This window comes from Equus caballus, chromosome 14 (assembly GCF_041296265.1).
Source record: "Equus caballus isolate H_3958 breed thoroughbred chromosome 14, TB-T2T, whole genome shotgun sequence".
Lineage (NCBI taxonomy): Eukaryota > Metazoa > Chordata > Mammalia > Perissodactyla > Equidae > Equus > Equus caballus.
Window position 1 is genome coordinate 43,201,711 of NC_091697.1, and position 14,687 is coordinate 43,216,397.

A 14,687-nucleotide genomic window follows, 5' to 3' on the forward strand; every position below is an offset into this window, starting at 1 on the left:
ATGAAGCCAGATTTCCTGGAGAGAGTAGGTCTTCCTTGTGCATCTCACCACCTCTGTTCACCTGGGGTAGCCCCCAGGACAGCCATGGCACTTGGGAGAGGGAACAGAGACCTCTCCAAGGGCACCTCCAGACTGTCTCCTTGAGGCCCCGACACATGAAGACATGCCCTCCCCCCACCCTCTTCCATTTCATTCTCTAGCACTGACATATGACACCCTTTGGGACTGGGGCTTGCCACCATTTTGTACAACTGAATTAAAAACAAACCCAACCAAAAAAAAATATAATATATATATACACATTATATATATATATATATATATATATATAACACAGTGTGACCCCAGAACCCAGGGTATAAACTCTGGCACCAAGAAAAAAAAAATATTAAAATACTTTAGCTTCTTAGTATTTGGGAGGTTAAGGGGGTCTCTAGGAACCCTCGGCCACAGGTAGCTGGGGCAAAGCCATGGATGGCAGTCAAACTGACTCTGCCCAGTGTCTGCCAGGGGCCAAGGCTGGGTGGGCAGGGGAAAACATATGTACATTGGAACATGTATACTGGCAGACTCCTGAATGCCTCAGTCTTTTACCACAGGAAACACCACACATGTCATATCCCAGGGTGAAGAAAGTGGGTAGGATGCAGGCCTGGGTCTCTGGGTCCAAATGGCATGGCAGTGCCCCAGGGCCCTGAAAGAGGCCTTGAGGACTGGGTGGATACTGTGGAAACCAGCAATTCTTTCCCCAAAAAGGGAAGGTGAGGTGTGAACGTATTAACCAGGATGTGTGTGGACGTTCAGAGTTCTCTTGAGGTGGCCACCCTCACATCCAGCTGAACTCTCTGAAGGGCCCAGCTCGAAACAGTCAGGGAAACATCCAGTCTCTCTCCCTGGTTTGGCAAAAGGCCCGGCTGGGCTCTGCTCCCTTTTGTCTGGAGGACAGGGAAGATGTGGCAGCTAATACTGAGGGGACACCCTGCTAGGACACGGGGTGACGTGATGGAGGAGAGGGTATGGTAGGTAGAACACAGTGAGGAACAGAACAGAGAGTCTCAGGGACTCCCTCCTATCAGGAAGTCGCCTTCCACCAATAGGAAGCGGCCTCCCCATGAAAGGCTATGAACGGAAAGGACCTCAGGTGGCTAGGGAGGTCCTATAGGCCACAGACCCAGCACTGGATGCTCTGAGGCGCTTGTAGACCTGCCTGGGCTCTTCTCCCGGCCCTGCCTGGGCCTCAGCAGAGTATTGCTCATAAGTGCTTGGCCAGCCCGGGGCCCAGCTCCCCACTCTGCAGGTCAGTCTGGCTCAGCATGTGGCGGGATGTCCCTGCCGTCACAAACGTTCAGTCCAGCTGTGGTGGCCACGGCTACCTGGTGTTCTGGAGGTCCTCCCGCAGCCAGGTGGGCAGTGTCTGGCCCATCTTGTACAGCAGTTTGGAAAGCTCGATGTTGTGGTCCCGGTAATAGTCCTTCAGGAAGGTGCGGGACTGTAACAGGAAGGAAAGCTCAGATCTTGGTGACGTGCTGATTCAAGAATGACCCCTCCTCTTTAAAACCATTCTGTTGGCGTCCTCCCATACACCTATTATTTATTCACAATCTTCTTCAACAGGCTGGCCTCCAAAAGAAAACTCCTATACAGTAGAAGCACCAACATATAGCACACAAGGTCAAAATCCTTGTGATATGGGGCCGGCCCAGTGGTGCAGCAGTTAAGTGTGCACGCGCCACTTCAGCGGCCCGGGGTTGGCCGGTTCAGATGTCGGGTGTGGACATGGCACCGCTCGGCAAGCCAAGCTGTGGTGGGCGTCCCACATATAAAGTAGAGGAAGATGGGCACAGATTGTGAGCTCAGGGCCAGTCTTCCTCAGTAAAAAGTGGAGGATTGGCGGCAGATGTTAGCTCAGGGCTAATCTCCCTCAAAGAAAAATAAAAAAATAAAAATAAAACAAAATGTAAAAAAAAAAATCCTTGTGATAGGGAGAAAAGAGAGAGAATTAATCAAAACCAGGAGCAAACGGGAAAAAGGAAACAGAACAAGAGTCACAGTTTGTGACCTTCCCCTAATCCTGTGTACAGGCTGTTGTCTCCTGCAAGAATGCCCGAGCCTCCCACGCCCTGGGTCCAAAGCTACCCCATCCCTCTAGGCCCAACTCCAGAGCCCCCCCCCTCGCCTCTGAGAAGCCTTCTTCACCTTCCCAGCTTTCCAGGGCATCTCCTTGTTCTGAATTCCCATAGCACTTCTGTGCACCTCTCTTACTGCACGAAGCACTTCCTGCCTTGTATTCTCCTTATTGGCGTGTGTGAGTCATTTCCCTCCCAGACTCCTTGTCTGGGACGACATTTCCCTGTGTGCCTCCTTGAAGCCACAGAACATGTCTGATTCCGCCTCAAAGCCCCACAGCATTCAGCCCTCAGTAGAAGGTAATAAATCCTCACTTGACTAAACCAATTCTAACCCAGCATGTCCCAAACCCTATTTCCTCCTCTTAAGAACACCATCCAAGAAATGCCAAGGCCATTAACACGTAGGGTGTGGGGTAAAGGGGAGAGAAGACTCCCTCCAGTATAGGGGCCCCCTCTACCTGTCCAGCCGCCAAGGCAGCGTGTCTACCACTTACATCCAAGTCCATCTCTGGGTATTTCCGGCCCTTGCTTTTGCCCAGACACTTGGTTTTTCCTCCTTCAAGCAGTTGGCACCAAAATCCTTTCTTTGGATCAAACCTGTGGAGGTGGGGAACGCCTGTGGATGAGAGCTGGCCCAGCCCAGCCCCTTCCCACCTTAAGGCAGTGTTCACAGATCCCAGGAATGGCAGAGCCTAGGAGACCACGGAATCCACTCCCCTACACACACTCGAACCCACAGACTGTGAGGGGCTGATGTTCGCATCTGTCGGCCCAAGTTCTGCCCCTGGGCCACACTAACCACGCCTACCCTTCTTCCCAGCAGAGGGCAGCGCACATGCTCTGAGCCTTCTCTGCTGGCTGGGCAGCCTCAGCTCCTGCAGCGTCTAACATGCACACTTCCGTCCTTCATTATTCTGGGAAACCTCTTCTGAGCAGTCTCCAACTCAGGGGTGAGCAACATTTTTTCACCCAAGACCCCAACAAGGGGAAAACGTTTGGTGGAGGTTCTTTTGTTTTTCAGTAAATTGTATTTTTATCAAGAAATGCAATATCTGTAGTTGTACTTAAGCATGTCCATCACTGGAAAGTTTCATTTTTGGGAGTAAATTTCAGAAATGACAGAGCAAGACTGCCTTCAGGTTCTAAGTTATGCTGGAGCTTCAAAAGCATTTTTGGGAGATGAGATCTGAAGGTGTCACAGCAAGGGGAGGCATACTGGCATCAGAATTCAGCCCCAGATCAGGAACCGTCAGGAGATTCCTGGGCATGAGGACAGCAGGAAAACAAAAATTCACATTTGGCAGGCGAGGGAGACATGGAGTCCTGGGTGGGTCACAGAGTAGGCATGGCTGATGATGATGGCGATGGTGATGACGATGATGATGATGATAGTGGTGGTGGTGATGATAACAGCAGCCACTGTTTATTGGGCATCAGTACATGCCAGGCACTGAACTAAGAGCTGCGTGTGCATGCTTTCATTCAATACAGTGACCTTTGGGAGGTAGGAATTAGTACCTTTATCCCAAACTTATAGATGAGCAAAGTAAGGCTTGAAGGAGTTAAGACACTTGTCCAAGGTCACACAGCTAAAGAAGTAGTGGGTGTGGGATCCTAACCCAGGCATCTCTGATGCACAGCCCACACCCTTAGCTGCTGCTCTTTCTGCCTCAAGGTGGACAACGGACTTCCCTTCTCCACCTTCAACTTCCAAGACAGTGAGAAGGGGACATTCTTGCTGCAACACTTTCCCAAGAGGGTAGCCAGGGAAGGTGACTTTACGCCTCCTTCTCTTGAGACCCCCTCATCCAGCTGAGTGTGTCACTTGTCCATGACACAGCACTGGGAGACGGCCTCTCCCCAGCCCTGAGCCCCTGCAGCACAGGTGGCATTCACTCATCCTGGGAGGGCGTTCTTGGAGCACTTCACTGGGTTCTGAGTGAGTGGGATTATTAGCCATCAACAATTTTGTAGTTTCCTTTTCTTGAAATTGTGTTTAAGACATAATCGAATGCTAAGAAACCCTTGTGGGAAAGGGGCTGTTCCTTGTTGGTCTAACTTACTTAGATAAAACACTCTGAAAACGTTCAGCCCAGACTGAAAAGAACATCCCAATGGTATGAATGTCCCAGTGACCAGAGTAGAACAGAAGATTCATTACCTGTTTTTTTTCTTGAGTTGATACCTTTATTAATATGACTCAAGTCATACTAATATTAGCTTTTCGCTAAACTGCCAGCAGGGACATGCGTACTTTCTCACACTTGCTGACTCTCATTAATCTGCGTCTCTCCTGTAATCATTCAAGCCTTAGGCTTTCTGGCCCAGGTGCCTGCTCTAGAAATCCCCCTGTCGCAAGGCCAAGGCAACACTCACGCCAAGGTTTTGTGGTAGTCGATGGTGTTGGTCACCCCAAGGAACTTCTGCACTGTGTCCATCACTTTGGCAGGTTCCGTTCGCAGCAATTTGCCATCCAGGACCAGAATCTGGAAAAGAAGAAAAGGGAGAAGGATGATCAGAACTGTGTTCACTCCAGTGGCAAACAGGCCCCAAGTCTTCTGGGTCGGCAGCCACGGTTACAAATCGGGGACCCCGCACTCTGTGGACTGTGCTTCCTCCTCCAGCTTTGAACGGCAGGTGTCCCCAAGCCTCAGTTCTCTGCAGTCTACCTCCTTGCTCTCTGCCAGCTTCCCCTAACGGAGGTCATCCTCTCCTAGACTGTGAGCATCACCAAACCCTGCCTGTCCCTCACATGCCCACGGCCTCTCCAAGCCTCCACACGTCACTGTCCTGCCGAAGTCCTCCAAGAGCTTCCCTAAAACGCCTCGTGCCATCTGGCCCTGCCTACCTCTCCTTCCATCACCACAGCCCCACACCCCCCTCCCAGGGGCCCAGCCCAGGGCTTTCTGGGTTCCCTTAGGGACATAAAGCCTGTTGTGATGGGACAAGGGCTTGGGGAATTCTTACACATCAACCTTGGGATAAATAAGACTAAAACCTTTGAAGACCTCAAAGGTCTAACTCGCCAGTGACGGCGTTTCTGGCCCCATGACTGGTGAAAGAGATTTTGAGGTTCTCTGCTAACCGCCACAAGCCAGCACTGTGATCGCCCTCCCAGGGGTCAGGCACAGGCAGCTACCTGGTTGGCATGAAAGGCGCTGAGCCAGCGCTCGATGTGGGTGGCGTACCAGCCGGGGACCAGGCAGCGGTTCTGGAGGGCGCGCAGCTTCAAGGACGCGTCGGGCCCAGCCGTGATCACCTCGTGGAAGGTGTACTTCAGTGCCACCGGGTCGTCGTGGGCTCGCTGGTGCTGCAGGCAAGGGGAGAGGGTCAGCATGACACGTGGAGGGCACAAGGGAAGAGGCTTTTGTGGGACAGCAGCCATGAGATGGCCAGAAGATCCTTGGCTGGAACCAGGTGCCGTGGGTTCGAGTCCTGACTCTGCCTCTCATTGCTCTTTGACCTCGGGGAAGTCACCGGCCTCTCTGCGCCCTAGTTTCCCCATCTTAGCAAGATGGGAGTTGGACTAGAGTTTCCAAATGTTGGTCATTGGCACGCATCACTGCGGTCTCTGCCATATCCGCAAACCAACTGTACGTGCCAGTGTCAACATACTTTTCTTTACATTGACTCATTTTTCTTATTCACACAAATTTATTTCAAAATACAACTCACTATCACCTCCATAAATGGAAAACTAAAATCAGTTGTCATATATAGAAGGTAATCATTCATAAACACAATAAAAATAAAGCAATGTTCTCAAACGCCAGCCACATACAAATGTCTGCCACAGGCCCTGAAGCCAAAGTTTGCACTCCCTTTGTCAAAAAAAGAGCTTAGCAGTGTCAGAAAAGACTTCAGAGCTATTTGCAGAAATTAAGAATTTCTCCTTTATAGAAAGGAGATGGCGTGATAAATTGAATGCTTGTGTCCCCTCCCCAAATTTCACATGTTGAAGCCCTCACCCCCAGTGTGGTGCGTTTGGGATGGAGCCGTTGAGAGGTAAGTGGGTTTGGACGAGGTCACAAAGATGCGGAGCTCGTGATGGGATTAGCACCCTAGTAGAAGAGACAGCGGAGAGCTCACTTGCCCTCTCTCTGCCTGTGGGGATGCAGTGACAAGGCGGCTGTCTGAAAGCCAGGAAGAGAGCTCTCACCAGGGACCGAATCAGCCAGCACCGTGATCTTTGACCTCTGGTCTCCAGAACAGTGAGAAACAAATTTCTGTTATTTAAGCCACCCGATCTATGATATTTTATTATGGCAGCCTGAGTCGACTAAGACAGAAGGATCGGAAAAGAACTGGAAAGGGGAAAATGTCAGGTTTGAACCAGCTAAGATAATACCATGGGTTATCGGCATCTGCAGAGTTCCCAAAGTCCCGAGATCAGGAACCTGCCCACCAGGGGCCCCCTCACTCCCACTGAGTAGTACACACAGCTCGGGGTGAGGAGGGAGCTGGGGGGGAGGTCTGTGGGACCAGAGAGCTAAGAGGCTCTTTACCCAACCCCCTGCCAGCACCGTGGACACAGTGAAGCCCCAAAAAGGAGACAGCCATCTGAAGCACCCCGGTGAACAGGCTCAGGATGGCAGGAAGCTGCTGAAAGTGGCTAGGCCTGAGGAGGCCTTCCTGGACTGGCTGGTAGACCAAGTACCCCCCACCACCCTGGCACTGTAGCATAATCCCAGGAAGATTGGCAGGCAGGGAAGTAAACCCCCAAAAGGTCCGAGCCTAAGCTTTCCCATAAGCTTGGTGGAATGGTGCTCAGAAGAAATTAAGTCAGGTCATTAAAATTAAAGAAAGTTCTAGTTCTTACATAGCCAAGCAGGGACTAGGAGTCATACCCTCTCTAGCACAGACCACTGTCCAGGTGACTTCCTTCCTGATTGGGCATTTGCATCCTCCACTAAGAATGGCAGGTCCTGTGTCTCATCCTTCTCTGAATTCCCACCCACCCTGTGCCCAGTGAGGAAGCCACAGTCAGCATGAGCCCAGAGCATTGTTCACCAAATCTAGGCTTTGTCAAGGTGGAACCACTAGTGTCAGAATCAGAGGCAGGATCCCAAACAAAGCTAGGAGGGTGGGCAGGTAACTCCTGGCTGGGAGTCAACACCAACTTCTGCCTGTCTCCTCCCCTAGGCTAGACGCACTGTGGAGGCAAGACTCTGTTCTTACCCACCACCACAGTGCAGGAGGCTAGCTTAAGGCTGGCACAGTAAACATCTGTTGAAGGAACAAGTGAGTAGCTGAGTGGCAGCAGAGCCCCGCGCCCGCACCCAGGGCCCCGCCCCAGCCCTGGCTCACCTGGTACCAGGAATAGGCCCGGTCTGCTGGGTTGATGAGGATGGTCAGGACCTTGGCCTTGGGCAACAGGGCGGCTGCCCGGCGGGGGGCCACTTCTGAATCAAAGTAGTTGGCGCTTTTCTCAAAGTAGAAGTCGGAGGTGGTGTTGGAGGGGATAGGGAAGAACTCCATGTACCTGCAGAAAGCCCAGAGAGGGGCTGGCTCACAGGCCGGACTCATGAGGAAGGGCTTGAGGAACGCAGCACAAGAGGGTGACAGTCACTGGGGGAGAACTTCCGAAAGCAAGCAGGGCACACGGCTCCCTGGCAGGGATTCTAGACAGAAGGGGCACTTGGCAGTCGCCCTTTTCTGAATTCACGCCTTTTCAGGGGAGACCTTAGGGTCAGGAGGATCTGAAGACTTATGGGTATGACAGGGGTTGCCGTGCACAGGAAGGAGGTTGTGTCTTTCCATCCTAACAGGATGCTCCCAGAGTTAAACTGACCGGGCCCGAACTCTCCCTGCCTCTCGGGGGCGAGCTGGGACTCCGAGCAGCTCTACCTCTGACCCCAGGAAGGGAGGGCTGTCCTCTGTGCCTCCAGAGTGCAGGGTTTCCTTCCTGACCTGGGATGGCACTTGCTAGGCACCCCGTGGACCAGGAGACAAAGGAGGGGAGACATCGCCTCCTGCCACCCATAGCCACTCCCCAGCCTCATACGGGTGGGCCTGGCAGCTCTCCAGATGAACCTCTCTCATCTCGCCCAGAGCAACCGTCTACACCAGTCCTTTGGGACCATCCATAGGTAGAGGGCCCCTCAGGAAACTAACGAACACTCCAGACCCTCCCAGGGACACCTACTCACGCAAAACAGAGATACAACTTGAGGGGTTCGTGGGGACCAAAGCCCACAAGGCCCAGCCTAGTGAAAGGGGTAAGACTCCGAGTCTCCCATGAGATGGGGTTTCTCCAGGGTGGTCCCAGGGATCCCATTTATCAGAATAACCTGGAGCCTTGTGAGATTCCTGCATTCCCCCATACACCTACCTACAAAATCAAAATCTTGCTAATGGGGCTGAGGAATTGCTAACTTTATAAAATAATATTTGTATGTCCATAATCCACTGTTCGTAAAACCTAAATCAAGAAAGTCCCGAAAACAGCTTTTTTCCATAAATTTGCATCAAAGCCATTTAGCAGCAAAACCTGATTTATTAATCTTATTTAGTGTAAATATTCACATGCTTTGCTATAGACATTAACGTATTTGCTAATGGAGTGCCACCCCAGGCCCTGCTGAAAGTGTTGCCAAATATCTGGTGTTGGACCGTATTACCTGTCTAAAATCTGCAAAATGCTGACTCCCAATAATACATCTGGCTACTGTGAGTTTTACAAGAGATTATGGCATATTAGAAATACAGACAGATAGATAGGCAGCTGGAGTAGACAGACAGAGAGATGACAGACAGACGAGAGAGAGAGAGAGATACACACAGGAAAACACCAAAAAACAAACCGAAGAACGCCCATAATTCTCCACCCAGGTAAACCACAGACATGGAAATAATAAACAAGAATAATACCTGTATAAGGTTAGAAAAGATGAACAGTAGAGAAAGATGCAAACTGAAAAATCATAGAGTAAAACCACGCTTATGCAGCCCCCACTCCCTGAGGTAACCTCTAGTGACAGGTTCTAGTGGGAACCTGCAATTTCAACCACGTCCCCAGACCACTCTCTGAAGGCAGCGAGCCACTTCTGCAGGGCTCACAAGAACACCTCCTGCTCGCAGTCAGCCAGACACAGAGGGAAGGGCCAGCTCTCAGGTCAGAACCCTTGGATATTGGCCCTGCTCGGGCCCCAGCTCTTGGGACCTCAGGCGAGTCCCTCTTCTCCTCTGGGACTCTGGATGTTTCTGTGCAAGCAAGAGAGGGGCCAGCTCTGACCTCAGCAGTCTCTGACCCCAGGCGATAAGGCAAAGGGGCAAAGGTGTCCCTCATCAAGTGTCCCATCTGTCACAAGGTTCCAAATCACGGCTCAAGGGTTACTGCGTTTTGTCCCTGTTTACAGGAACTTGAGCTGTGTGTGAGCAAGCACCAGCTGCTTCCCGCTGTGGCCACAGAAGCCCTCCTCCCAGGCAGGCTCCACGATGGCCTTCCCGTCCCACTGCGGACAGAAGGGCCCACTCACCAGTCGATGCCTTTGTGATAGTTGTGGCCGTTAAAAAACTGGATCTCCTCAAAGGTCTCTGAGCTGGGGTAGTTGCTGCTGAGGTCCGGGTGCATGCCCAGGAACAGGTAGAGGGCTGTGGTGCCTGGTAGGAATGGAAGGCAGCTGACACCAAGGCCTAGCCCCCAACACAAAGATGGAGTCTGAAATTGTGGGTTCTGGTCCTACCTCTCCATTACTTACTGGGAGATCTTGGGAAAGTTCCTTCCCTTCTCTGGGTTTAGTTTCCTTATGTCTACCATGAAGGATTACACTAAACCCAGGATGGCAAACACACAGCATACATGTGGGCACCCCAACTCCTGCATCCACTGTAGAGAGCACTAATTCACCCCAGCACTCTCAATCACTAAACAAGGACTTGGCCGCAGAACACTTGTCACCGCTGTACTCCAGCAGCCACATCCAATTGATTACTGTCTCCTCATAATCCCAGAACTGGATGGTTTCTGCCGGTCCCTTCTAGCTCTGGGCCCCTGTCCTCTCTTGTACTTGGGAGGAACTGAGAGAAAAGGGAGCTCCAGACCCTCCAGTCTGTTGATGTGAAATTCTTGAAGGGCTAAGATGTGGCTCAGATGTCTCCTCTTCTGGGCGCCCTCTGTCACTCATACCCCTCCCCTATTTGACAGCCTGGGACCTACCCCCTCCCTTAGAGAGTTCATTCCTTTCCTGTGTGTGAGTCTATGCTTTACACGCCTCAATGAGAAGTCCCAGAAAAGGAGGAGACTGCAGAGTTTGGTGATTAAGAATAATCTTGGGGTCACAGAGACCAGGGTTCAAACGCTGGATCTGCCATTTCCTTACTGAACGTGTTAGGGGAAGTCCCTTAACTTCTCTGAGCCGCAAGTTTTTTGTCTATAAAATGGGAGTATCCATTCGTGCCTTACAGACTGTGTGCATGGCAATACTCAGCAACTGTGTCATCACTCCTCCCTCTGGCACCGCTGGCAGACGAGACTAATTGATCGCAGTCCTCTTTGTACTGAACCAGTTTTGCTTGTCACTGCTCAAACTTGCAGAGCAGCAGAGCCAGGCTTCTATGCCTAGACTCAGAGACTCCCAGGAGAACACAGGGCGAGCTCCCCGAGGCTGAAGTTCACGACAGAGAGGAGAATCCCATGCTCACCCTCCATCTCGTTCCCACCTCCACACTGACAGGCAATTCATGATCACCCCAACTTCGCTCCCACTTCCTGGGAAAGAGGAGTCAGATTACTGGGGAGTAGGACCAGGACAAGATGGTCCCCAGAACTCTGTGGCTGAGCCAGCAGGCAGTGAGGGGCTGGTCAAGAGTGGAGAGACCTGCCTGTTTTCTGGGGGCCAATGATGAGGAGCTTTGGGAAGCGGTCACATGTCTTCTCCTTGGACCAGATGTCTTTGTGGCGTTTGTCCTCACAGGGGTCCTAAAACAACAACAGAAGGGACGTTAGGGGGCCCCAGAACCCAGTGAATGGACTTGGACTCCCACTGCACATGGATCTGTGGCTCTTACAGCCACAGACAAGCTAATTGACAAGGATAACTAAGTGTGTCCCTGTCATATCCCCACCTTGGGACACTGAGCTGCTGGAGGCAGGGACCACGTCTGGTCAGTCTCATACCTCGTGCTTGGCACTTAACAGGAGCTCCATGAGCACTTATTGAATTGCGCTGGATGAGCTGTGTCTGAACCAGGGGTCAGCAAACTTCTTGTATAAAGTTTAGTAAATCTTTTGAAATGTTTAGTAAATATTTTAGGCTTTGGATACTGTCCAGTCTCTGCTGCAACTACTCAACTCTGCTGTTGTAGCTTGAAAGCAGCCACAGACGGTACGTAGAAGAATGAGCATGGCTGTGTTCCAATAAAACTTTATTTACAAAAACAGATTGCAGGCCAGATTTGGCCCACGAGCCAAGGTCTGTGGACTCCTAGTCTGAACTATGAGCCGGCCACAAAGCCCAGCTTCTGCATCTAGTTTTTGACAACCCCCTGGGGCAGACTTCCCCAAGAACTGCCCCCCTAACGCCCTCCCATTGGTCCCCTTTCCCATGGCTCAGAGCCTGCTGGGGTGGGAAAGGGCAGCAGAGACTACTAAGAGTCTGATCAGGCCGGGCAGTCACTTTCTACACTTCATCCACACCATGTTCACTTACAGTTTTGTAATGTGCTTTTCAGAGGCTGTGTGTGAGTGTGCATACATGTAGGTCTGTGTGGGAGGTATGTACACATATGTACACATGTACAGATGAATGCACGAGAACAAGTGAGTCTGCCCACGCTGGAGAGCAAGTGTGCGCCCAAGTGTCTACTTGCGGGACTGTGCAGGTATGAGAGCTGAGCCCTTGAGCCCATGCCTGGAGCAGATGCCTGTGAGTGGTGGGCATGCCATCCCTGCAACAAGGTGCCCAGGCCCCCACCCCCACCCACCTGCCAGAGCGGGTCCTTCTCCTCAGAGAAGATCTGGAAGTACTTCTGGGCCAACTGCACAGGGGGCAGCGTCTGCAGCCGGAGGTTGGTCCAGGAGTGCAGGAAGCGCACCAGGTGCTTGAAGGTGTACAGGCCCAGGCGGTCATTCCCATAGTTGGACAGGTGCGTCATGAAGATGCTGATCTGCTCCGGGGGAGGGGAGGGGGGAGGCAGGGGCTGGTCAGCATCTGAGCTGCCTTCACCCCTGCTGCTGACTCTCTGGACTTGCTCCAGCTTGCAGGGCCACTCGATGACTAGTCCAAGGTTCACTGGGGCCGTCAAGAAACTCCTGTGTGACCTTGGGCTAGGCAGAGCCAGGTGAACCTCAGTCTGACTGACCATCAACCAGTACAACCCTGAAATGGGGCGCTGACCCACTGCGCAGCTAATTGGAGCATTCTTTTGTATTTTTTTGTTAAGGGGCACATGAAGAAAAGGAGTACTTGGTTACCCCATAAAGCTGAATAACGCCACCACTTGATATCTATTTAATATTATTAGAGCATGGATGATTATGTCCATTTTACAGAGAAGGAAAGAGAGACCCAAAGAGCTCAGGTGAATAGTTTAATATACATACAGTTTGATAAATTAGCAGCTTACTATGTATATTACTGTATAACATTTATATATTTATACACACACAAAGACTAGAAGAGAACATGGACAAAACCGCAAATGCTATTGTACTGAAGTGCAAGATTATGAAAGGGAAAAAAACCCAGCCTCCCTACCCAAGGTCACGCAGCAGAGCAGGCACAGAGCCAGGGCTGGAGACTGGGGTGTCCAACTCCCAGCCCCCACGCCTGCTCCTGGCCCCCTCCCCAGCTCAGCGAGGCCTGCCTTGACTGCACACGGACTGTCCAGCCGCCCTCCTCCCCACCAGCCAAGGGCTGTGGAGCACTCACAGGATTGAGGAGCACAGTGAGGAAGAGCTCGCCCCCATTGATGATCTTGTCCAGCTCGCTGGAGCCACCAGGGTACTCATTGTAGAATATGGTGTGTGTGAAGAGGCCGCAGGTCTGCCGCGGGAGGACCTGGGGACCGGGCAGGAGAGGGGAACTATGGCATCCAGAATGGATGGTGGTGGAAGGGCCCTTCCTCAGAAGAATGGCCAGTGTGTCTCCTCAGAAAGGCAGCCTCCTGTGTGACCACATGGGCCCCACCTTTGGGGGTCTTCTTCCCCCAAGACCTTCTGCAGCCTGCGCCGTCCCCCTAAGGGAGCCCACAGGCTCTTATTTTTATATACTTCACTGCTATTCTCTGTACGAGATGAGTAGACCTAAAAGTAACAGACAGCCCAGTGAGAATGTTTCTGGAAACTTGGATTGTTTGCCCAGCGAGGGTCCCTGAGCTCTCTAAAGCAGCTCTCCCACTCACGCTCTGCAGCTCCCCTCGCAGCACTAGGACCCGGCCTGTTAGCACTCCTGGTCACACACTGGTTTAACTGTTTATTATCCGTCTCCCCTCATGAAACTGTGGGCTCCAAGACAGCAGGCACTTGCCTGTCTCGTCACTACCTCATCCGCAGAGTTAACATGAATGCTTGGTATCAAGGAGTTCAGTGGATGGACAGATAGATAGATGGATAGATGGATGGATGGATGGATGGATGGATGGACAGAAGGACAGACAAATGCATGAATTTGGCCTTCCCACAGCTGCCCCATCTAGACTGATGACAACTCATCCTTCCAGTGGCTCAGGCCAAAAACCTTTGAGTCATCCTTGACTCATCTCTCTCTCCCACACCCTACATCCAGCTCGTCAGCAGGTGCTGCTGGCTCTAACCTCTAAATAAGTTCAGAATCTGATCACGTCCCAACGTTGCACCCTGGTCCAAGCCACTACCATCTCTTGTCTGGAAGACAGCAGTGGCCTCCTAACTGGTGTCCCTGCTTCCCACTTTGTCCCCTACAGTCTCTGCTCCACAGAGCAGCCAGAATCATGGAAATCCTTTTAAAATATGAGTCAGATCACAATAGCACTCCATTCAAAACCTTTCCATGTCAAACAAAACGCTCAAGTCCATCCAATGGCCTTATGTGGCCCTACATGACCTGGCCCATTAGCCCCTTGACCTTATCTCCCACCACCTCCCCTTCACTCACTCCCCTTCATCCGTACTAGCCTCCGAGATGATCCTCCAACACTTCCAGCACAAGCCGGCCTAGGGCCTTTGCACTTGTTTTCTCTGCCTTGAATGCTCTTCCAGCAGCATAGCTCACTCCCGGAGGCCCTCCCTAACTACCTTATTTAAGATGGCTTCTCCTTTCCCCTGGCACTCCCTGCCTCCCTTCTGCCTGAGTTTTCTCCACAGCTCTTATCACCATCTGACCATTATACACTTTACACACTTATGGGGGGGGGCTTTTGTTGGTTTTGTGCACTTTTGTATCCCCAGTGCCTAGAAAACAGACAGATACACAGTAGAAACTCATGAATAATGTTTCCACGAGCACACAAATGAATGACACAGAAGCCTGTCCCAAGTCCTCACCAGAGACCCCTTTAAAGAACGTCCCTCCCCTGATTCGTCACAGCAGCAGCCCACCTTCCCCGAGACAGAGAGCCTCAGACGCCACAGCGGGCAGC

General features: G+C 51.7%; 1 protein-coding gene across 26 annotated transcripts in view; it reads right to left on the reverse strand.

Moving 5' to 3' along the window:
* Positions 1-327: 327 nt before the first annotated feature.
* Positions 328-14,687, reverse strand: part of NDST1 (N-deacetylase and N-sulfotransferase 1) — an 80,736-nt gene continuing 66,376 nt past the window's right edge. For all 26 annotated transcript variants that reach the window (XM_070233970.1, XM_070233968.1, XM_070233973.1 and 23 more), the window contains 9 exons: positions 13,001-13,129; positions 12,054-12,236; positions 10,953-11,049; positions 9,608-9,731; positions 7,437-7,611; positions 5,269-5,439; positions 4,506-4,615; positions 2,624-2,726; positions 328-1,489 (listed from right to left, as the gene is read on the reverse strand). In XM_070233970.1, coding sequence (XP_070090071.1) covers positions 1,370-1,489; positions 2,624-2,726; positions 4,506-4,615; positions 5,269-5,439; positions 7,437-7,611; positions 9,608-9,731; positions 10,953-11,049; positions 12,054-12,236; positions 13,001-13,129 — 1,212 coding nt within the window. In that variant the 3' untranslated portion in view covers positions 328-1,369. The remainder of the gene's footprint in view (positions 1,490-2,623; positions 2,727-4,505; positions 4,616-5,268; positions 5,440-7,436; positions 7,612-9,607; positions 9,732-10,952; positions 11,050-12,053; positions 12,237-13,000; positions 13,130-14,687) is intronic.